The sequence below is a fragment of the Carassius auratus genome, unplaced genomic scaffold, assembly GCF_003368295.1.
Source record: "Carassius auratus strain Wakin unplaced genomic scaffold, ASM336829v1 scaf_tig00042951, whole genome shotgun sequence".
Taxonomy (NCBI): domain Eukaryota; kingdom Metazoa; phylum Chordata; class Actinopteri; order Cypriniformes; family Cyprinidae; genus Carassius; species Carassius auratus.
Window position 1 is genome coordinate 40,875 of NW_020526746.1, and position 23,831 is coordinate 64,705.

At 37.9% G+C, this 23,831-nt stretch overlaps 1 protein-coding gene across 1 annotated transcript; it reads left to right on the plus strand.

Annotated features, from left to right (window-relative positions):
- The first annotated feature begins 9,012 nt into the window (after window positions 1-9,012).
- LOC113086210 (multidrug and toxin extrusion protein 1) lies at window positions 9,013-23,474 on the plus strand. The gene is made up of 17 exons (XM_026255357.1): window positions 9,013-9,328; window positions 9,705-9,806; window positions 9,888-9,956; window positions 10,023-10,171; window positions 10,417-10,459; window positions 10,561-10,605; window positions 10,859-10,956; window positions 11,095-11,192; window positions 11,775-11,888; window positions 11,973-12,040; window positions 12,856-12,964; window positions 13,152-13,227; window positions 13,521-13,590; window positions 13,824-13,956; window positions 21,564-21,658; window positions 21,752-21,830; window positions 21,920-23,474. Exons 1-17 carry the CDS (start codon window positions 9,146-9,148, stop codon window positions 22,150-22,152), a joined length of 1,764 nt encoding a protein of 587 aa, XP_026111142.1. The 5' UTR covers window positions 9,013-9,145; the 3' UTR covers window positions 22,153-23,474.
- The last annotated feature ends 357 nt before the right edge of the window (window positions 23,475-23,831 follow it).

Consider the following 23,831-nt stretch of genomic DNA (forward strand, 5'->3'; position numbering starts at 1 on the left):
GGAATACCCTGCCTTTAGAGATCAGACTGGCCCCTTCCTTGTCTATTTTTAAATCCTTGCTAAAAACTTTTTTATTTTCCTTAGTGTACTGGCTACTGTGTTATGCTACATTTTGAAATGGGTGGTTTTAAATTTTTGTCTGTTTTTTTTTATTTATTTTTTTATGTATGTGTAATATTCTTGCTCTTATGTAAAGCACTTTGGTCAGCCAGGAGGCTGTTGTAAATGCGCTATACAAATAAATTGAACTTGAACTTGAACCACAGTCAAGGCAATTGGTTTACTCAAACGGTTTGAGTTAAGTTAACTTGTCGGGTTTTACAGTGTATTGGTAAATAAAGTCAAGAAAGTATCTTTTAAAAATTTTACATAGATATTACCTAGTAAATAATTTTTTTTGTTAAATTAAAAAATGACATTGATTTGAATTGTTCTTTTTTGTAATATGAGTACTGAAACTTTGTTTCATTTATTTTGGCATTGCTATTATGTTAAAATATTTTGGAAAGATTTGACTAGATTTATAATTGATAACATTGAAACGTTTTATTTAGTTTTAATAATATCCCTTCAAATAAAACCAAAGAGTATTACATTATAAATTAAATTTACATTTTTGCTAAATTTCATATCCACAAATGTAAGTACAGTAAAACCAATCCTTTATTTTTGGTTCTTGAAAAAGAAATTTGAATTTATGTGAAGACAATTTTTATTCACTTAATAAGAAAGCAATTAAGACAGTTTCCATTTGTAAATCCTTTAATATATTTATGTAATGTTTAGCCCACCCCCTGGCTATATGTGTATTTTGAATGCGTATTATATTCTGTTTGTGTTTTAGGTTTTCATGTGTATTATTGTTGCTGTAACTTTGACTGTGTTTTTTGAAGTTTAATAAAATAAAATAAAAATAAAAAACAGACACGGAAGAGAAGACAATGCTGAATAAAGTCATAGTTTTTGCTATTTTGGGACCAAACTATATTTTCGATGCTTCAAAAAATTCTAACTGACCCTCTGATGTCACATGGACTACTTTGATGATGTTTTTCTTACCTTTCTGTACATGGACAGTATACTGTACACACAGCTTCAATGGAGGGACTAAGAGCTCTCGGACTAAATCTAAAATATTGTTAACTGTGTCCCAAAAATAAACGGAGGTCTTATGGGTTTGGAACAACCTGAGGGTAAGTTATTAATGACATAATTTTGCAAATTGTGCGAACTAACCCTTTAAGTTAAAAAAATTCTAACTGACCCTCTGATGTCACATGGACTACTTTGATGATGTTTTTCTTACCTTTCTGTACATGGACAGTATACTGTACACACAGCTTCAATGGGGGGACTAAGAGCTCTCGGACTAAATCTAAAATATTGTTAACTGTGTCCCAAAAATAAACGGAGGTCTTACGGGTTTGGAACAACATGAGGGTAAGTTATTAATTGCATAATTTTGCAAATTGGGCGAACTAACCCTTTAAGTTAAAAAAATTCTAACTGACCCTCTGATGTCACATGGACTACTTTGATGATGTTTTTCTTACCTTTCTGTACATGGACAGTATACTGTACACACAGCTTCAATGGGGGGACTAAGAGCTCTCGGACTAAATCTAAAATATTGTTAACTGTGTCCCAAAAATAAACGGAGGTCTTACGGGTTTGGAACAACATGAGGGTAAGTTATTAATGACATAATTTTGCAAATTGGGCGAACTAACACTTTAAGTACAATTTTGAGGGATCTGTACTTTACTCGAGTATCATTTTTGGGGAGTACTCTTGACTTTACTCAAGTACATTTGAGAGGCAAATATTGTAATCTTAACTCCGCTACATTTCTATCCATAACCGTAAGTACCCGTTACTTCTTCTGCCCGTCCACACGGAGACAGAGCTTATATAGTGAAAGTATAGTGAAAAAGCAGGTGGCACAGTAGGATGGGTTCAATGATGCTATGGTACAAAAGAAGAAGAAGATGTGTTTATTTGTGTCATCCGAGTATTTGAAATATTCTGTAATGTCAGAAGAACTACGGCAGTCGTCAGTATATAATGTGTAAAGGAACGGACTGAGGACACAGCCTTGGGGGGCTCCAGTGTTGACAGTAACGGTGGAGGATGTTATACTACCCACCCTTACTCCCTGTGGTCTGTCACTGAGAAAATTATAAATCCAATGGATAAAAAGAGTTGGCACGTGAAGCTGTTGATGTTTAGTTATCATGAGGTGACGTTGTATCGTATTATCGACCTCTACATCCCTGAAAGACAGCGGAGACCAGGACAACTAAAGCCCCAGATACAGATCCCCTGTAAAGACCTTGTCTCAGAGGAGCACCAGGATAAGACCACAGGAAACAGATGATTATTCTGCACAATCTGACTTTGCTGCAGCCTGGAATTGAACTACTGGTTTCGTCTGGTCAGAGGAGAACTGGCCCCCCAACTGAGCCTGGTTTCTCCCAAGGTTTTTTTCTCCATTCTGTTACCGATGGAGTTTTGGTTCCTTGCCGCTGTCGCCTCTGGCTTGCTTAGTTGGGGTCACTTCATCTACAGCGATATCGTTGACTTGATTACAAATAAATGCACAGACACTATTTAACTGAACAGAGATGACATCACTGAATTCAATGATGAACTGCCTTTAACTATCATTTTGCATTATTGACACACTGTTTTCCTAATGAATGTTGTTCAGTTGCTTTGATGCAATGTATTGTAGTATGCATGCCAGACCAGCATGTGGCGCTGTAATTCTGCCACAGAGATACACTTAAAACGGAGAAGAAGACATGAATTTGCTGATAAACCTTGCGTGTGTTACACAAATGAGCATTGAACAATACATTTATTAATCCGTGTTACTGTTAGTTAATAAAAAATACAATCGTTCAGTGTTTGTTCATGTTTTTGTTGCTGTTACGTGATGTAGTGGTGTTTGACTAGAGGCAGGACGTGCGCTGATACAAAAGATTGACGATATTGTATCCTGGTTCAGGCTTTGTTTGCTTTCTAAATTTATAATTACACTAGTACTTTGCATTCTTTTCTAAAATTCTGTTATGGTAAGGGTTATGCATGATAACTTCGTTCCATTTCTTGAGCTGGTTACAGCCCCGAGCACCAAAATATCATTGATCCGTTTATTTGCTTCTTAACTTAATTATTTACTTATTTTGTTAAATTTTATCTTGTCAGTGAAGTCACAGACACTGGCCAAGTAACAATATGTAACAGTTTTAATTCACATGTACAGTATGATCTCCTTTATTTAATATTTGACCAGATTGTAGTTAACTGTGTGACTCTTTAAGATGATTTGAAGATGATTCAATTGAGAAAGAGTTTCTGACAAGTCATGACATATCAGGTTGTTTTATATTTATATTTTATATATCTTCTTCTTCTTCTTCATCTGCTTCATATTCATATTCATATTCATTCTTTATTGTCCTCAGTAGAGGAAATTTGTTTCCACAGTCTGTACCAAAAAGTGACATTCAACACTCATAACATACACGTACAACACAGAATTTTGTACACATGAGTAGATTAGGCTTTCTGTAAATTCAGCGCTCTTTTTGCTGAAATTAAAAAGCTTTTCCATTTTCGTAAATTTTTTATGAGGCAGTTGTCTATATCTGCGACCTGAGGGAAGAAGGGTGAAATATGAGTTAAGAGGGTGGCTGGGGTTTTGTTTGATGGTATTTGCTCTGCGAATGGTACCAGCGTCAATGAGAGCCAGCAAGTTGGGTGTGGGAAGACCAATTATTTTTGATGATGTCTAAGTGATTCTAAGAAGCTTGTTCCTATTAGTGAGAGAAAGTATAGTGAAAAAGCAGGTGGCACAGTACAGAAGGACGGGTTCAATGATGCTACGGTACAAAAGAAGAAGAAGATGTGTTTATCTGTGTCATCCGAGTATTTGAAATACTTTGTAATGTCAGAAGAACTACGGCAGTCGTCAGTATATAATGTGTAAAGGAACAGACTGAGGACACAGCCTTGGGGGACTCCAGTGTTGACAGTAACGGTGGAGGATGTTATACTACCCACCCTTTCTCCCTGTGGTCTGTCACTGAGAACATTATAAATCCAATGGATAAAAAGAGTTGGCACGTGAAGTTGTTGAAGTTTAGTTATCATGAGGTGACGTTGTATCGTATTATCGACCTCTACATCCCTGAAAGACAGCGGAGACCAGGACAACTAAAGCCCCAGATACAGATCCCCTGTAAAGACCTTGTCTCAGAGGAGCACCAGGACAAGACCACAGGAAACAGATGATTATTCTGCACAATCTGACTTTGCTGCAGCCTGGAATTGAACTACTGGTTTCATCTGGTCAGAGGAGAACTGGCCCCCCAACTGAGCCTGGTTTCTCCCAAGGTTTTTTTCTCCATTCTGTCACCGATGGAGTTTTGGTTCCTTGCCGCTGTCGCCTCTGGCTTGCTTAGTTGGGGTCACTTCATCTATCGTTGACTTGATTACAAATAAATGCACAGACACTATTTAACTGAACAGAGATGACATCACTGAATTCAATGATGAACTGCCTTTAACAATCATTTTGCATTATTGACACACTGTTTTCCTAATGAATGTTGTTCAGTTGCTTTGATGCAATGTATTTTGTTTATCCCCAATCTTTTTTTCCCTCGTCTCAAGAAATATCCGCGTCCACACGGAACCGATGTAGTATGCAAGCCAGACCAGCTTGTGGCGCTGTAATTCTGCCACAGAGATACACTTAAAACTGAGAAGAAGACATGAATTTGCTTATAAACCTTGCGCGTGGTACACAAATGAGCATTGAACAATACGTTTATTAATCCGTGTTACTGTTAGTTAATAAAAAATACAATCGTTCAGTGTTTGTTCATGTTTTTGTTGCTCTTACGTGATGTAGTGCTGTTTGACTAGAGGCGAGATGTGTGCTGATAGACAAAAGATTGACGATATTGTATCCTGGTTCAGGCTTTGTGTGCTTTCTAAATTTATAATTACACTAGTACTTTGCATTCTTTTCTAAAATTCTGTTATGGTAAGGGTTATGCATGATAACTTTGTTCCATTTCTTGAGCTGGTTACAGCCCCGATCACCTTGGGCACAACTCCACCTATGTATCATCTGGAAAACAATTTTAACAGAGTGTTTCTATCAGGGTTCTCTTGAGACAGGTCCTTCAGCAAGCCCATGCAGAGCAAGTGGTAGACTGTGTGTAACAGGCCAAGACTTTGTATGATACTAGGCTCTTGGTCATATCCCCTTAAAGGAATCCATTCCTGATTCCAAGCCTTGAGTTCTACTCCAGGCCCAGGAGTTCTGGGTATAACTTGTTAGTTTTGGGGTATGTAGCCTAGGTCTTTGGCCGTAGGGGATAATGTCACTGACAGCCATCTTTATGTTCCAGGGGCAGCTTTCATAGCTATGGTAGGTTGGTACTTGGTGCTCGCCAAGATTCTGGCATGGACTCCCCTTAGCATGGTAGTATGGGTGTACCATTCCCCACAGTGACCCCTAGAGGACACAGTTTGAAGTACCCTTGAAAGGGAATGTCTCAGGTTACTAATGTTACCATGGTTCCCTGAGTAGTGGACGAAACACTGCATCCTTTAGGTTTCTATTCGGATGAAGAATTGGATGACATATTCTCCCATAGCCTATTTATACTATAGTCGCACCGGTATTGAAGTTATGAGCTATTGCTGCCCAACATGTTGTTGGTGTTTTTGTATGTATGCTTCAGACACCGATCATGATGAGACGTTTCTCCATAGTAACCCCTAGAAGACACAATGTTTAGTTCCTTACTCAGGGAACCATGGTCACAAAAGTAACCCAAGACGTTTTTTTTTTTTTTGTTTTTTTTATTATTAGGTGACCTGAACTTGGTGTTAAATGTGTTGTGTGTGTGTGTGTGTGTGCTTATTTGTTGGATTGATGATTGTTTTATGGTGTCATTCCTTCATATGTGTGTGTGTTCTGCGTGGTAGTTGATTTTGTTTGACAAATTCTGGAACAAAAGAGTAATTTGTGTCTGTGAGATCATGTGTTCCATATTGTAAAAGGTGCATAATGTTCCTGTTTCTATCCCATGTACTTTCCTTGCCCTTGTGTCTTATATATTTTCACTATGAATTAAACTGCAAATAATTATAAGAAGAAGAAAAAAAGAAAGACAAAGAAGATAAATAAATGCATACATACCTACATACATAAATAGTGAACCAGAATATAATCAAACCGTTTATTTGCTTCTTAACTTAATTATTTACTTATTTTAAGTTTTATCTTGTCAGTGAAGTCACAGACACTGGCCAAGTAACAATATGTAACAGTTTTAATTCACATGTACAGTATGATCTCCTTTATTTAATATTTGACCAGATTGTAGTTAACTGTGTGACTCTTTAAGATGATTTGAAGATGATTCAATTGAGAAAGAGTTTCTGATGAGTCATGACAGATCAGGTTGTTTTATATTTATATTTTATATATCTTCTTCTTCTTCTTCTTCTTCTTCCTCTTCTTCATATTCATATTCATATTAATTCTTTGTTGTCCTCAGTAGAGGAAATTTGTTTCCACAGTCTGTACCAAAAAGTGACATTCAACACTCATAACATACACGTACAACACAGAATTTTGTACACATGAGTAGATTAGGCTTTCTGTAAATTCAGCGCTCTTTTTGTTGAAATTACAAAGCTTTACCCTTTTCGTAATTTTTTATGAGGCATTTGTCTATATCTGCGACCTGAGGGAAGAAGGGTGAAATATGAGTTAAGAGGGTGGCTGGGGTTTTGTTTGATGGTATTTGCTCTGTGAATGGTACCAGCGTCAATGAGAGCCGGCAAGTTGGGTGTGGGAAGACCAATTATTTTTGATGATGTCTTAGTGATTCTAAGAAGCTTGTTCCTATTAGTGAGAGAAAGTATAGTGACAAAGCAGGTGGCACAGTACAGAAGGACGGGTTCAATGATGCTACGGTACAAAAGAAGAAGAAGATGTGTTTATCTGTGTCATCCGAGTATTTGAAATACTCTGTTATGTCAGAAGAACTACGGCAGTCGTCAGTATATAATGTGTAAAGGAACGGACTGAGGACACAGCCTTGGGGGGGTTCCAGTGTTGACAGTAACGGTGGAGGATGTTATACTACCCACCCTTACTCCCTGTGGTCTGTCACTGAGAACATTATAAATCCAATGGATAAAAAGAGTTGGCACGTGAAGTTGTTGAAGTTTAGTTATCATGAGGTGACGTTGTATCGTATTATCGACCTCTACATCCCTGAAAGACAGCGGAGACCAGGAAAACTAAAGCCCCAGATACAGATCCCCTGTAAAGACCTTGTCTCAGAGGAGCACCAGGACAAGACCACAGGAAACAGATGATTCTTCTGCACAATCTGACTTTGCTGCAGCCTGGAATTGAACTACTGGTTTCGTCTGGTCAGAGGAGAACTGGCCCCCCAACTGAGCCTGGTTTCTCCCAAGGTTTTTTTCTCCATTCTGTCACCGATGGAGTTTTGGTTCCTTGCCGCTGTCCCCTCTGGCTTGCTTAGTTGGGGTCACTTCATCTACAGCGATATCGTTGACTTGATTGCAAATAAATGCACAGACACTATTTAACTGAACAGAGATGACATTACTGAATTCAATGATGAACTGCCTTTAACTATCATTTTGCATTATTGACACATTGTTTTCCTAATGAATGTTGTTCAGTTGCTTTGATGCAATCTATTTTGTTTAAAGCGCTATATAAATAAAGGTGACTTGACTATTAAAGGCGGAACTGAAGTCTATGAAAAGAATCCTGGCATAATGGCCAGGAGAATCCAGATGTTGGAGGAGAGTATGAAGAAGGCATGCAACAGCATCCTCTTTTCCTCTTTTGGCTCTGTAGGCAAACTGGTAAGGATCCAGCTGTGGTCCGACAACCGGAAGGATATTGTTTAATACCAGTTTCTCAAGACATTTTGCTATTATAGAGGTAAGTGCTACTGGTCTGTAATGATTCGATTCACAGGGATGAGATCTTTGGGTACAGGAATAATAGTGGCAGTTGTCCAGAGGGCGAGGACAGTTGCTGTCTGTAGTGACTCTTTAAAAAGTGAATGAAGGACAGGAGATAGTCATACATATGTTTATTATTATTATTATTATTATTATTATTATTATTATTATTATTATTATTGATAATTATTATTAATAACCGAAATAATGACTTTACTCAAAAAAATCTTCTCTTCTGTGTCAGTCTTCACCACGTGTCATGAAAGTACCACAACACATATGTGTGGTGCTGCTGACACAGGTGTTGGTATTCTAAAGTAGAACAAGGATGCTCTGTATTGATGTTACTTTACGTTTTCATTCTATTTTTTTATAATTAATTTTATTTTCCTGAATTTAAAAATGCAAACTCTCTCTCTCTCTCTCTCTCTCTCTCTCTCTCTCTCTCTCTCTCCAGTTGTTGGCTATTGTACTGAATATGCATTATCAGAGGTGACAGAAAGCAACTCACTGGTGCTCTTTGTAACATAATGTTGGATATTTTATGTGATTCCCAATTACAGTGTCCCTTATGTTTGCTCTTAACATAGCATTCTTGGTAAGAAAATGAAAATGACATGTGTAAGGACTTGAAATCTGCAGTGTATTTAAAGCTGAATATATATATATATATATATATATATATATATATATATATATATATATATATATATATATATATATATATATATATATATATATATATATATATATATATATATATATATATATATATAAAATAATAATAATAATAATAATTATAATAATATATGTATATGTATATGTATATGTATAAGAATGAAGTTTCACAGTCTCTATTGTCTTTATTGAAATTTCAGTTTAAATGTTGGTGCCCCTTTAATGAAACCTTACCCAAGCATGCAGTGACTTCTGTTTATGCAATAACCCCCTGGAGTTCAGCAGGCAGGGCTAAACTTGCTACTTTTTGAGATCCACCCAGACGTCTCCCTGCAATGGACCTTTAGCACAATATTTTTCATGCTGATGTTGTCCTGTATTGTAACAAAATATAAACTGCTTTGTGTCAATTAAATTAGAAATAACGAAAATGGACAGTATTAATACAGTGACCCAGATAAACTGGCACTCAAAAGCGGAGAAAAGTGATGATGATCAGTCAACGTCAAGTTCACAGGTTGTTTGTGGAGGATGTCGAAAGAAACTCTGGAGTTTGTTACCAGTGAATTATAAAGAAGAAACTGTAGAACTGCTAAAACTGGCTGGACCAGTGGTAAGTGTGAAAAGAGTACAAATTCTAAAGGTTCTTTAAAAAAAGCAATAGGTATGATGTGATTAATTTTGTAGAAGACATAAGAACATAAATATGCATCTTTAAAAATAGACAGATGTATTTAATTAAGTCTATCTGTCTGTCTGTTTATATTCATCTATATAGACATATTTTATTAGACTCGTTTATAAAAAAAAATAGGTAATTGAATAGTAAGTTTAGCAGAATAATGTAAAATAATGATCAAATACTAGGTCAGTAGTGGCTGTAATCCGCATGACAAATCAAACATACAATATTGTAGCTTTAACACTGGAACAATTTGACAATGTATTGTGGTTATCATATCCTCAAAATGTTTCTTCTCTTCATACAGTTTATATCTCAGCTGATGATCTTTCTGATCAGCTTTATCAGCACTGTGTTCTGTGGACACTTGGGGAAAACTGAACTGGCTGGTGTGGCTCTGGCTATTGCTGTGAGTTCACAAATTACTTCATTATAGTGGCATTCATTAAAATGCTCATTACATTTGTAAATACATCCTTTTTGCTCACAGGTTATTAATGTGACTGGCATCTCCATTGGCTCTGGATTGGCTTCTGCATGCGATACACTCATCTCTCAGGTCTGATTTTCAGTAATGTGTATCATTTGTACTCAGGTGTCATTTAAATTGAATTGTGTCCTCCAGACTTTTGGCAGCAATAATCTGAAGCGGGTGGGTGTGATACTGCAGAGAGGGATTCTCATCCTCCTGTTGGCCTGTTTCCCTTGCTGGGCACTGCTCATCAATACAGAGCCCATCCTGCTTGCTGTCCGACAGAGTCCCAGTGTGGCCAGGTCTGACACTTTAAGCATTAACTGAAAGTTATGCATTAAATAAAGTTCCTGTTTAGCAAAACATACCTACATTTGCTGATAAAACACTAGTTTTCAGTATATTTTAATGGATGTAAATTACGCAGGTATTGTGAAATAAGTTGGTTTAAACATAATGTCATATCATCTGGGCAAGTGACCATCACATGGACCTACACTTTGCTTTTTTTGTGATTACTCTCTCTCTCTCTCTCTCTCTCTCTCAGTCTGTCACAACTCTATGTAAAAATATTTATGCCTGCTCTGCCTGTGAGTAACACATTAAACATTTTAAATGTTTCCACTATAACTATGAACAATTAACAAATTAAAAACTATTCCACTATATGACTTTTTTTTAAAAAATTCAGGCTGCCTTCATGTACCAGCTGCAAGGACGATATCTTCAAAATCAGGTAAACCCAAGCAATGTTTTTCCATTGCTAATTTGCCTGAGTTAAGTGTTCATATATAGCCTACTGTACACTTTAAAAAGTGGTAACCAGCTATTATTACCATAGAGAGCTATTTTTAAATGATTTAAGCGATTTTGAAATGAAGCGTGCGTTTTAGATATGAGTGGTTTAGATAATAAAGTAACTATTTTTGGCTAATTTTTAATGTTGCCATTTTTTCAGTATGATGGTCTGTTTTTCTTTGTATGTTTAGGGTATTATTTGGCCTCAGGTCATCACAGGAGCAGCGGGAAACATCCTCAATGCTTTAATAAACTACATCTTCCTTCATCTGCTTGATCTTGGTGTGCCGTAAGAAGCTTTCCAGTTTCTGTTTATCCCGTTTCCAAGGATCTTAGTTTGTTGTCATTTATTTCTAAAGAACCCAGGCTTAAAAGTATTCATGTGGTCGCAATAACTGTACCATTTTTTTTTTTTTCTAACTCACAGAGGATCTGCTGCTGCAAACACTATTTCCCAGTATTCCTTAGCTGTGTTTCTCTATGTATACATCCGCTGGAAGGGCCTGCATGAAGCCACATGGGATGGTGAATGTTTTATTTGGTTTTCAAGAGAGTGTATGTTTTTGATATAGGACACAATATCAAAATATTGCTGTTTTTTACAATACACAATATCATATTGGTGTTTTATAATCCAATATGACATTCAAAACTGACAAGAGTCAAGGAATGTGATGTATTTTCACCACATGCCTTTTCACTGCAAGCTAGTTTTGAAATGTTTAAATGTTACTATAGTTTAATATTTATTGTTATTATTATTATTATTATTCCATGAATAACAAATCTTTAAAAAAAAATGTTTTACCATTAAATAAATATTTCAAAGGGGACGTCTCTTGCGGGAGAAGTATGTAACAGTTTTATGTCTTGGTCCAAAGTATGTTCTTTTTTAATATTTGACCAGAAAGTTGTTCACTATGTGACTGATGATGATGTGGTGGAGAGTTCACTGAAATGTTTTTGATGAGTCATGTCTCACCTGGTTAATTTTATAACATATTGCCTGGTACTCAGTGTTAAAACATCATATCTTTTTTTTCTAATCTTCATCTATTATTATTGAATAAATAAATCCGGTATTTGATTTTTCACCATGTATCCTAGGCTGGTCTCTTGACTGTCTGCAGGAATGGGGTGCCTTCATTCGCTTGGCTTTTCCCAGCATGCTCATGCTATGTGTGGAGTGGTGGACATATGAGATTGGTGGATTCCTAGCAGGTTTGCAATATTTTATTGTTTTTATCTAATTAAATTAATTTGTCATGAATATATTTGTGATCTTGATGTATTTTATTGTTGTAGGGCTCATCAGTGAGACTGAGCTAGGAGCCCAATCTGTTGTGTATGAGCTGGCCACTATTGCATATATGGTAGGTGTACAAATATTTACTTAACCCGTAACAAAAACAAAACTCTACTTGTGCTGATTTCAGGGGTCTTCTCAGACCCAACAGCACCAGTTTTCTTTTACTGGTCAATGGGTCAAGATATAAGCATTACGTTCATATAAAAGATAAACTGAAATTGGAACCTGTTGACAGATCTGTGGAACTAAGAAGTGCCACATTTCTGTTTTTCCACATTCACTTTTTACATTACTAAAAGTATCAGTTCTCATTAGAAAATATTATTATGTTATCCTCTACATGGGTGGTAAAAACAGATACATGGGTTGGTAACAGCAACCAGATCATACATTATAATCAAATACACCAGTCTTTTATTTATTTATTTATTTTTCTAAAACAACTCACTGTAATATGTATAAAATTGAACAAATGATAAAATAATTAGATCCTGACAGCTGTAAGAGCATGCACAGGAATGCAGCTGCCTTACCTGTAACACTTTACTGAAGATTCTGATTTTCTCTCATGGGAAATAAGTTTGTGTGAGGTTTAACTTAACCCATACTTTAAATTAAATTATTAAATCTAGTGCCAGAAATAACTGAAATACTGTACATGTACAGTTTTAATAATAAATACAAATAATTATAATTATAATAATTGCTGTTGAAATAGGATAGAAGTAACAGAAAAAAACAGTTGTAGCAGTAACAAGTTCTGTTTCTGAACATCTGTAACAAATTATATTTTAATTCCTTTGTTTGAAGTATACAGATTACATTGAACATAAATTGCCTTCTTTTGTCATTCAGTTTCTTATTATTATCAACTTTTAGTTTCCACTGGGATTTGCAGTGGCAGCCAGTGTGAGGGTGGGAAATGCACTAGGAGCTGGAAACACAGAACAAGCCAAGCTGTCTGCCAAAGTATCTTTAGCCTGTGGACGTATGTGATCTGTTCATCAACAGCTTTTTCATGACTGATGCTTAAAATGCCCAAATGTTTCACTGAAAAAATTGCATAATTGAACATTTTTTACTATAAAAAAATTAACATGTATATAGTTATTGGTTTATGGTTACTGGTTTTAGTTTACCCTCATAGTGTGCTTAATTTTTTTTTCTTCTTCTAGTGCTGGTTTCTTGTGTGGTGGCAACCTTAATTGGAAGTACAAAAGATATTATTGGATACATCTTTACCACAGAAGAGTAAGTGTTTACAGAAATCTACAGTTCAGATTGAATTACACTAAAAAGCAATATAACATTTTACATTGGATATTGTGTATATTCCAAAAATTGTACATACAGTATCAAGAAGGTACACTTCTATTAATATGAAAAGGAGAAACTGCAACATGCGGTATGACAGCTTGTGTAAAGAAGTCCCATCTTCTGAATAAGTATTCATTTTGGAATCGTATTAGGAGCATGTTATTGTGGCCATTAAAACATTCAACTATTAATATCTGATCCGTGTGCTAAACTATCTCTCTCTACAGGCAGATAGTGCTCAGAGTATCAGAGGTCATGATCATGTATGGCTTCTTTCATTTATTTGATGCCATTGCGGTAAGATTTAATTTGTTCAGTATATTATTTATAATTAAATTTTGCACTAGAAAAAAAAAAATCTGTAAATATGCATTTATTTTCTGAAATTGAATAAAATATTAAAAGTCTAGACATTATTCATAACATCACTGGTATATTGTTTTTTCTTGTTTCATAAAAGTGTGTGGTTATATTCCTATAATTGTAATAAAAATAATTATTATATATATATATTTTTTTTTAATCTGTAGGGCATTACAGGTGGCATTGTCAGAGGTGCTGGAAAGCAGCTGCTCGGTGCTCTTTGTAATATTGTGGGATATTATTTTGTGGGATTCCCAACTGGAGTGTCTCTGATGTTTGCTCTCAGCATGGGCATAATTGGTAGGTGTCTTGCAAACAGATTCAAGCCATGGAAGCCACATGATAACATAAGAATTTAATGTGTTGAAATAAAAACATTCTCAGTGAATTTCAAAATAAAAAAATTCCTCAGTTACATTTGACCAAAAAAACAAAACAAAAACAAAAAAACACATTTTTGTAGAAATTTGAATGTGTGCCCGGGCTTCTACACTGAATGGCTTGACTATAAATGTTAACAAAAAGATATCACATTGAAGGCTGATAGGGATAAGGAAACCCAGCAACCATCTGAGCAAGCACCAAAAGTGAATTTTTTTATTTTTTCACTGACATAATCCTTTATCCTCTGAATAAGTGAAAAGCCATTAGGAGCAATAAATGAATGACAGGAGCATAATGAAACATCACCCTTGGAAATAAATGAATACAATAAAAAATTTAAAAATAAAACAGATAGAATAGAAGAATAATAGAGCAGTGTGACTCTACAATTTTCATAGTCATGAAAATAAAGAAAACTCTTTGAATGAGAAGGTGTGTCCAAACTTTTGGTCTGTACTGTATATATATATATATATATATATATATATAGCTTCTCGGATTGAGTTGGGCAGGCCATTCCACCTGGAGTAAAAGTGACTTTGTGCTTCTTTGGGATGGCACAATCAAGCAACGTTCACTTGCAGAATGCAAGTTTCTAGAGGGCACATAATCTGAAGTAATACATTTAGGTAAATGGGTGCAGAGCCAGTGGTGATTTTGTAGTTGGATGTTTTGAATTTTATGTGAGCAGCTATTGGTACCCAGTGCAAATTGATAAACAGAGGTGTGAAATGTATTCTTTTCTGCGCATAAAAATTAATCTTGCTGCCGCGTTCAGAATTAATACAGAACAAGAGCTTGAACAAGGAGTGGTGCAGCATGTTCCAAAAGAAAGGGCCTGATCTTCTTGATGTTAAATAAAGCAAATCTGCAGGACCGGACACTTTTAGCAATGTGGTCTGAGAAAGTCAGCTGATCATCAGTCATAACTCCAAGGTTTCTGGCTGTTTTTGAAGGAGTTATGGTTGATGTGCCTAACTTGATGGTGAAACTGTGATGAAACAATGGGTTTGCTGGAACCACAAGCAGTTCTGTCTGTATATGTGAATATATATATATATATATATATATATATATATATATACATTCACAAATATCATAAATCCACAAATTACCCACCCACCGTCTACATTCATTTGCATTGGCTCAAATAGAAAAAAGCCATAAAAAAGGTACCGTAAAATATATTTAATATTGAATACAACCATAACATTTGATTGTATAACAAGCCAAGCCACAGTATTACATTTTACATGCTTATGAAAATGATAATAGCGTGACTGGCTATAGCAAGAATGTGCTACAGTTGGTCAGCGAGTACTGGCTATTATCTTATTAGCTGGAGTAGATGATAGGTGTCTGGTGGTAGTGGTTTTAGAAACAGTGCACAGAGGAGAAGTAAGAAAGGCAATCTTTAATGAACAGAAACACATTTTGACAATTCAAGTAACATTAATTCAGGACAAAGGATGACAGAAACTGATGGCTTATAAAAGGCAGGCAACTAAGGAGGAAACGTCTCGGTTAAGTACGTAACCCTCTTTCTGATGGAGGGAACGGAGACCATATGTCGAACGACATATGGGGTCTCACTTGGGAGGCCAGTCATCTCTGAGTTTAAGAGAAAACGCCAATGAAAATTGGCTAGTGAAATTAACATACCTGAGCCACACCCATTGCCAATGGGTATAAATAGGGCGACAGATGCATCCACTGATTAGGGTTTATGTTGAGGAGCCAATAACGTGTCCCGGCAACAGCGACCGGTTCAAGGTTGTGGCATGGGGACATAACGTCTCCGTTCCCTCCATCAGGGAACGAGGGTTACATACGTAACCGAGACGTTCCCTATCTATCGGTCACTACGGGTTATGTCGAACGATATGGGGTCCTATGGAAAACGCCACAACCTGAACACCATCACAACCCTGTGGTGCTTCAATTGCCGGCAAGACGTGGCGTGCCACAAAAGCTACGCTTAAGGTCATAACCTTCCCAAAGCCCCAGCGCAATTTCACTGACCTTGGTACTGAAGGGGCCAAAGGGTTAGTACATCGCTGCTGGAGAAGGCCACGCTGCTGTTCAGCCCACACAAAGTTAGTGGAAGGGATTTCAACCTTTGGTGAAAGATTGCTTCAAATCTTCCGTATTTGTTCTTTCAGCTTGGCAAGACAATGGGGAAGCGAGCCTAGGAACAGGCCACTACGGAGACCACATCCTACCCGAGGTGACGTGGAGATACTGATATGGACTGACCCAGGGAGCAGTACTACATGTGGAAAGGGTCTCTGAGGCAGGTCCTACCTTCTGAAGCTCTGGGTGCAGTCCACGTATATGCAAAGCGCTCTTACGGGACACAGCAACGCCAAGGCTAGATCTGCCTCCTCCAGGGGCTTACAGGTTCACCACCTGGTCTCAGAAGGGAGTGGTGGGAACCTTGGGCATGTATCCAGGCCGGGGTCTCAGGACAATGTGAGAGTATATCGGCCCGGACACAAGGCACTCTTCACTTCACACTCTTCACCGAAAATGCTTGGAGGTCCCCGACCATCTGATGGAAGTGAGCGCGACCAGGAGTGCTGTCTTGAGAGACAGGAACTTAAGCTCGACTGAATCCAGTGGCTCAAAGGGACCCCTCTGGAGTCCTGCCAGGACAATAGAGAGGTCCCAGGAGGGAATCAGGGGTGTCCTAGGAGGATGTAACCTTCTGGCACCCCTCAGGAAACTAACGATCAGGTCATGCCTCCCCAGGGACCAGCCGTCCACTGCATCGTGATGGGCTGCAATGGGTGACAGTCCACACTCCAACCTTTCTTGCAGCAAAGAAAGCACGACTCTGACCGGGCATCTCCACCAATTTGTGAACAGACTCCACTTCAGAGCATAGGCCTGCTTTATAGAGGGGGCTCTAGCCTGAGTGATAGTGTCTACCACTGCTGGTGGCAGATCACTTAGGTCTGCCACGTCCCGTCCAGAAGCCACACATAGAGGTTCCAAAGAACTGGACGCAGCTGCTAAATGGTGCCAAGCCCTAGAGAGAGGAGGTCCCTCCTCAGGGGGATTCGCCAGGGAGGGGCTGTCACGAGGAGCATGAGTTCCGAAAACCAGGTCCGGGTGGGCCAGTAACACAACCAACATGACCTGTTCCTCGTCCTCCCTGACCTTGCACAGCATCTGTGCGAGCAGGCTCACTGGGGAAATGAATACTTGCATAGAGCCCAAGGCCCATGTGCCAGTGCATCCGTGCCCAGGGGGTCTGGGACAGGGAATAGTACAGCTGGCAGTGGGAGGACTCGTGGGAAGTTAACATGTCTACCTGGGCTTCCCAGAATCGACTCCAGATCAGCTGGACCGTCTGGGGATGGAGTCCCCATTCCCCAGAAAAGGTGAGCGCATGAGCGCATGAGCGCATGAGCGCATCGGCTGCACGATTGAGCTCCCCCGGGATGTGGATAGCACGCAGTGACTTGAGCCGCATCTGACGGGCGAGTTTGGAAATGCGACCAGATCGTTGACCGCCATGTCGGTTGGTGTACGAAACAGCCGCAGTGTAGTGAAATTGCTCTTTTATGAAAAAAACTGTGGATTCTCCACCCGGCCTTCCTCCGAGGTAAGGAGTGGGGCTGTCTCTGCCAGCTCCTGAAGAGCAGTCTCCCACATCTCCGAGTTGCCCGAGTAAGGGCCGCTTAGTCGTCTTCCTAGAGGACTTCGCAACTGGAAGTGACACAGGGGTCGCCTCTCTCCCTCACGGGGCTCTACGTGCCAGCCTCGAAGAACTCGAAGCACGGGGCGGAGCTGGTGTGGAGGATGCAGGGTGGCGCCCATGGCAACGAGCAGGCTGAGGCACTGCCCGTGACGGACTGGTGGCAAATGGAGGATCACGTCGGGTTGAGATGTGCTGTATGGGCTCAGTCTGCTGTTGTTCTGTCAGGAACTGGTGGGCACAGCTCCTGACAGTGTCGCCACACAGGACAGCCTGGGAGATGGGAGTGTCGAGAAAGTGCACTTTGTCAACGTCTGTCATACAGACCAGGCTTAACCAGAAACAGCACTATTGGATCACCAGAGTGGACATCACCTTCCCGATGGACTGCATCTTGACTTCTGTCACCCGGAAGGGTGAGGTCAGTCACTGTGCGCAGCTCCTTCATCAACCTCGGGTTGTTCTACCCTCGTGCATTTGTTAAAGCCTTGGCTTGGTGAGTTTGCAGGATAGCCATGGCACGCAGTGCAGAGGCAGCTTGGCCCGCAGCACTTTAAGCCTTGGCAGCGAGAGCGGCTTACAGGCCTTGGGTGAGAGGCGAGGACTATTCATCCCAGTGGCTGCGATTTGCAGACACAAGTGCACTGCATTCGCACTTTCCTGCTGGGTAATGTCGACGCAGCCCTCGGTGCATTCACCTACATCCTGATGCTCACAGCTGCCAGGGCAAGCATGGCTGTCAACTCTGGGTCCAATTCGGCAGTGGCGACAACACCCGAGGGGGGCAGCCCCGCCGAATCTTCATCCACACAGTTCAATAGCCCATCCCCGATGGTGGCGTCAGTGGTGTCCCTGGGCATTCAAAAATCTAATGAGTGGATGCACCAGTCATCCTATTTATACCCGTAGGCACGGGGAGTGGCTCAGGTATGTTAAATCCACTAGCCAATTTTCATTGGCGTTTTCTCTTAAACTCAGAGATGATTGGCCTCCTACCTGAGACCCCATATGTCGTTTGACATAACTCGTAGTGACCGACAGATAGGGAACAAGATGATTAACATAATACAGGTGGAAACTAATGGATGGTAATTAACTAAATGAGCTTGAACTGAACAAAATAATCACAGACAGAAACTAACATGTGACAGTAGATGGAGTTCACGCATTTGTGGATTTGTCAGTGCAATGCTAAGAAATGTTTTTACTAGCAGATTGAATTAAACACTAGGGGTGTCACGATTTCGATTTTAAATCGAAATCGATCGAAATTAAGTCACAGTCTCGAACTTCGAATTAAAAAATGGAATCGTCGATGCTGCCACGCCCCCATGTTGTATGACGGCAAATCAATGACAAAAATAACCGAGCATTCAACTGATGCTGGCGCGCGCGCGCTATATGGCTTCCGCGAGAGGAAAACTGAATCGGATGCGAAGAAACGGGAGCCCGCGAGCTCATTTCAAACTCTCGCGCGCGTGACATGTACTCTGCGCGCAATAAAAGCCCTCGCGCGCGCATGCTCATTCCCCACATCCTCGCGCTTGATCATCTCACCTCTGCTCGCGCGAACAATTTTATTTTTGTCAGTCGTGGGGCGGGGCTTGCTGTTTTAATTGTTATCTCAAATGTCATTGGTTATTCCCCTTTTCCTATAGTCAGTATTCGACGCCTGTTAGAAAATGAGTAATAATTCACTTGACTTGACCCATGACTTCATCAGTGGACCAGATACATGCGAGTAATCATTTCTTTTGCTTGTTTAATTTATTTTTGTCTTTAATGTAATTTAATGCATTGTTTATAGAGTACATCTTTTGTAGATACTTGATTAACTGGAATTCTTCTGATTGTTAGTGATTGCAGTCTTGTAATAAGAGATACACATATTTTACAGACTGTAATGATGCACACACACACACACACACACAACAACACACACACACACACACACATACTGTACATACATTCATAATATATATATATATATATATATATATATATATATATATATATATATATATATATATATAAATAAATAAATCTAAATGAATGACAGTGAAGTGTTTAATAAGCGTTTTATCTTTAATCTTTTAATTAGATACATTGTAATATTTGAAGGTTAGTTTAGTCATTTTTTATTGTTTTTGTTTGTTTTGTTATGAACTTGAATGTCATCTTTTGTGACTGCACTTACAAAAGAGAAACTGGATGTCAGTTTATTTTAAGTTTTCAATTGACTAAAGATATAAGTTATTGTTACATTATGTTGTTAATAAAAGTTTTAAATTTGACAGTGTAATGTGGTACATTGCAAACAAAGGTCAGATATTATATTACATAAAAGTCTAGTTTGAAAAATGACAATCTGTGCTTTAAAGAGAATAAATGTAAAAATCGAGAATCGAATCGATCCGTGACCTTAGAATCGAAAATGCAATCGAATCGAGGATTTGGAGAATCGTGACACCCCTATTAAACACCTATCAGGCAACGTCCACACGAAGCCAGAGCTTTCCCTATAAAATCTTTTTTTCTTCATTTCTCATCTCAAGAAATATCTGTGTCCACACGAAATGACAAAACCAAGACAAAACGATGAAGTATACATGCCAGACCACTATGTGGCACTGTAATTTTTCCACATAGAAAGCCTACACTAAAAACAGGAAGAAGACTTGGGCTATGCGCATAAACATTGCACAGGGTATACAGTTGAACATAGAACAATAAATTTATTAATCTGTGTTAATGTTAGTTAATAAAAAGACAATCATTGCTGCTGTTACATGATGTACTGTAGCGTTGTCTGATTAGGGGCAAGACGTGGGCTGATGAGGTCATCGTTTCAGAAAATATACAGATTCACAGTCCAAACGAAAACAGAAGGGCAGCGTTTTCAAATTTATCCACTTTGGGAACTGGTTTCAATAAATATCGGTTTCACTCTCCCAAAACTCCGGATCCTATGGAAGAAACGACTATATGATACAAAATGTATGCGTATACAGCAAAATGCATCTCCGTATGGACAGGGTATCAGTCTACACCATCTAGAGTGTCATTACAGAACTTTACAATTTTGGGGGGATACAATGATGCAGAAAAATATACAGCAATGAAGAGTTTAAATTCTAAAACATGATGAGATCAAAATAGACTAGGGTGACCATATGAGCCATTTTCCCAGGACGCATCCTAGCCAGGATTTCTATATTGCCTAAAACGTCTAAAGTAGTTTGACCAATAACCTGCAGGTATGTTACATAATCAACCAATCATATCGTGTGAGAAGGTAAGATCTACAGACAACGATCAAAGCAATGCAAATACACGTACATGTTAGGCGTTTGTTTGTTCATTCAACTTGAGGTGTCGCTGTGCACCGATCATTGTTAGACACCAAAGTACCAAAAGAGTGATTTTAATGCATAAGGAGCTATCTGCTCTGCTCTCTATAGCTCTTATGAATGTCATACAATGATTGATCTGCACAGCACAAACATTCAAAATTTGGATATTTTAGGCAATATAAAAATCCTGGCAAGGACGTGTCCTGGGAAAATGGCTCATATGGTCTCCCTAAAATAGACACACAAATATTATTTTATTATTTTATTAAAATACTAATTAAAATAATATTGAACTAAAATATAGAACATTCATTTAACTGAACAAAGGTGTCAAATTCAAGGTGTTTGGTCACTTATAACTACATAGGAGTACAAGTGGGACTCGTAAGTTAGGAACATTAGAGGGTTAAATTCAGATAACACGCTGAATTCATCCATCTTTTCTTGTCTCTTCTCTCAATTGTTAGGTCTGTGGATTGGATTATTTGGATGTGTTTTCCTACAGTCTTTGTTCTTTATCATCCTCATTTGCAAACTGGATTGGAAAAAAGCGACTCAAGAGGTGGGTCTATTTTCTTAATCCACATCTATATTCTGATTTGATAGATAATGACTTATGTCTTTATTTATTATTATTATTATTTTTTTTTTTCAGGCCTTGATCAGAGCAGGTGTACCACCCCCTAAGATTAAAGATGAATCTTACGCTATGGAAAATAAGGGCTGCACAGAAGGTACTTTTTTTGTGTTTGTGGTTTATGAAAAGATGAACAAAATGGACTTTCCCTGTTAACTGATAAAACTGTCCTTTGTCATTATACAGAAGTACCACAGGTATCACAGCACACTGAAGAAAGCCAAACACATGCAAACACAGATGTGGAGGGTCTCAGTGAAGGAGGAGGAATAACAGATGCTGGCACAAAGATCAGAGTTGGTGAGGTTTTGACAACCAAACAGCTTATTATCCGTCGGGGACTTGCGGTTTTCTTCATGCTGCTTATACTAGCTGGAGGGATTGTGTTAAATAAGGTGCTCACTGGATTTCTCAGATGAGCATAATGAAAACAGAGTTTTGTTTGCAATCCAATCCAAGATTTTTTTTCTTTCTTTTTTATCCATCATTGCCTGGGCCACCTAAGCAAAGTTAATAGTATTTGAGGTAGATTCATGTGTTTTATTTATTTTTCTATTTATTTTTTAATTCCAAGCAGCCTTTTTGCAATCTCTAGTATTAGATGTGGTAATTGTGTCATGGACTTGCACTGTGAAAGTAAAACATTTATGGAAAGGTTTTTTTTTTTCATTCTCTCTTTCTTTTATTTTTTTATTTTATTTTTTTATTTTTATTTTTTTTAGGATAAGCTGTAATGGTTACTTGACATGTATTTTTTATTTATTGTCATTCTTGGGTTTGTTTGTCAAGCACATTTACGCTGAAGACCATTTTTACCCAGGAAAAAAATCCTGTGAATGTATAGTTATTTTACTTATTATTATTAAAAAATTTTTAATATGTACTTGTTACTCATATTCAAAAATATCAAAAAATTTTGGACATCTTAGGGACGGACCTTATTTCAGATATGCAGATTCTCTAGGAGAAAATTAGGCTACACTTCGTTTTTAAGTGTCCTTGTTACAGTGTAATTATACATTTAAGAACTGGGTTATATTAATGAACTACATGTACTAACTACTTTATATGTTTAGGATTGGGGTTTGGCTTAGGGTCACTTGCATTTAATTATGCATAATTAATTCTTAAGGTAATAGAAAGTACATGTAATGTAATATGTAACAAGGACACCTTAAAATAAAGTGTTGCCAAAAATTATTGAATTAGCATAACTAACTGGAACCCAAAGAGACGTCTGCATGAGGAAATCTTTTGCTTTTTCACAAAATTTCCATTTGAATGGATTCCTGCATGATTTTGCCAGTGAAAAAATGCAGAACAATGGTAAATGTGACAGCACATTTAGCCTGTGTTTAGTTAGATTGCATGGTGTGGACCAGCACTGAAATGAAAATGTATGATCATTGTGTTATTGTCTTGATTTAAACACTTTAATGAAATGAAATCTAATAAATGAAATGAAATAAAATCTTCTCAACAAAATCTTTTAATAAACCAATTACTGAAGAATCACAAACAACAGAGTGTGTGCTGTCTGATGCTGTAACTGACTTTTGAAGGTGTAAAATGCGAACTATAGGCATCAAACAAGTGTTATCTGTTAAAAAATATCCAATAATTAGTGGCATTTTCATTGTTTGGTCACAAATAGAGAGGTCTTGACCACCGAAGAGATGGATATCTGTCGAACACTTTTAGCTTTCCTACTAATGCTTATAGTAGCCTGAGGGATTGAATGAGCATATTAATTTCTTAGATGAGCATAATAATTGAAGATTAATTATTGTGTTAAAAAAAAAAAAAAATCACACCAAAGATGTTAGAAATTATAATTATACCCTGTGTTGTTTTAGACTATTTAAAAGATGCATACAAAGAACATGATCTTATCAAATAATTTGTGAACACCTGATGTACAGTACTTAAAGGGGTAAATTGTGTCATTTACTCAGATATTCTGACAAGATATTCTAAAGAATGTTCTAACAGTACAGTAGAGGGTAAGTGATTTTCATTTTTGGGGTGAACTATCCCTTTGATTATTGAAAATTATTTTTTACTGTGAATATGCAAAATATGTCCTGCATAAAAAATT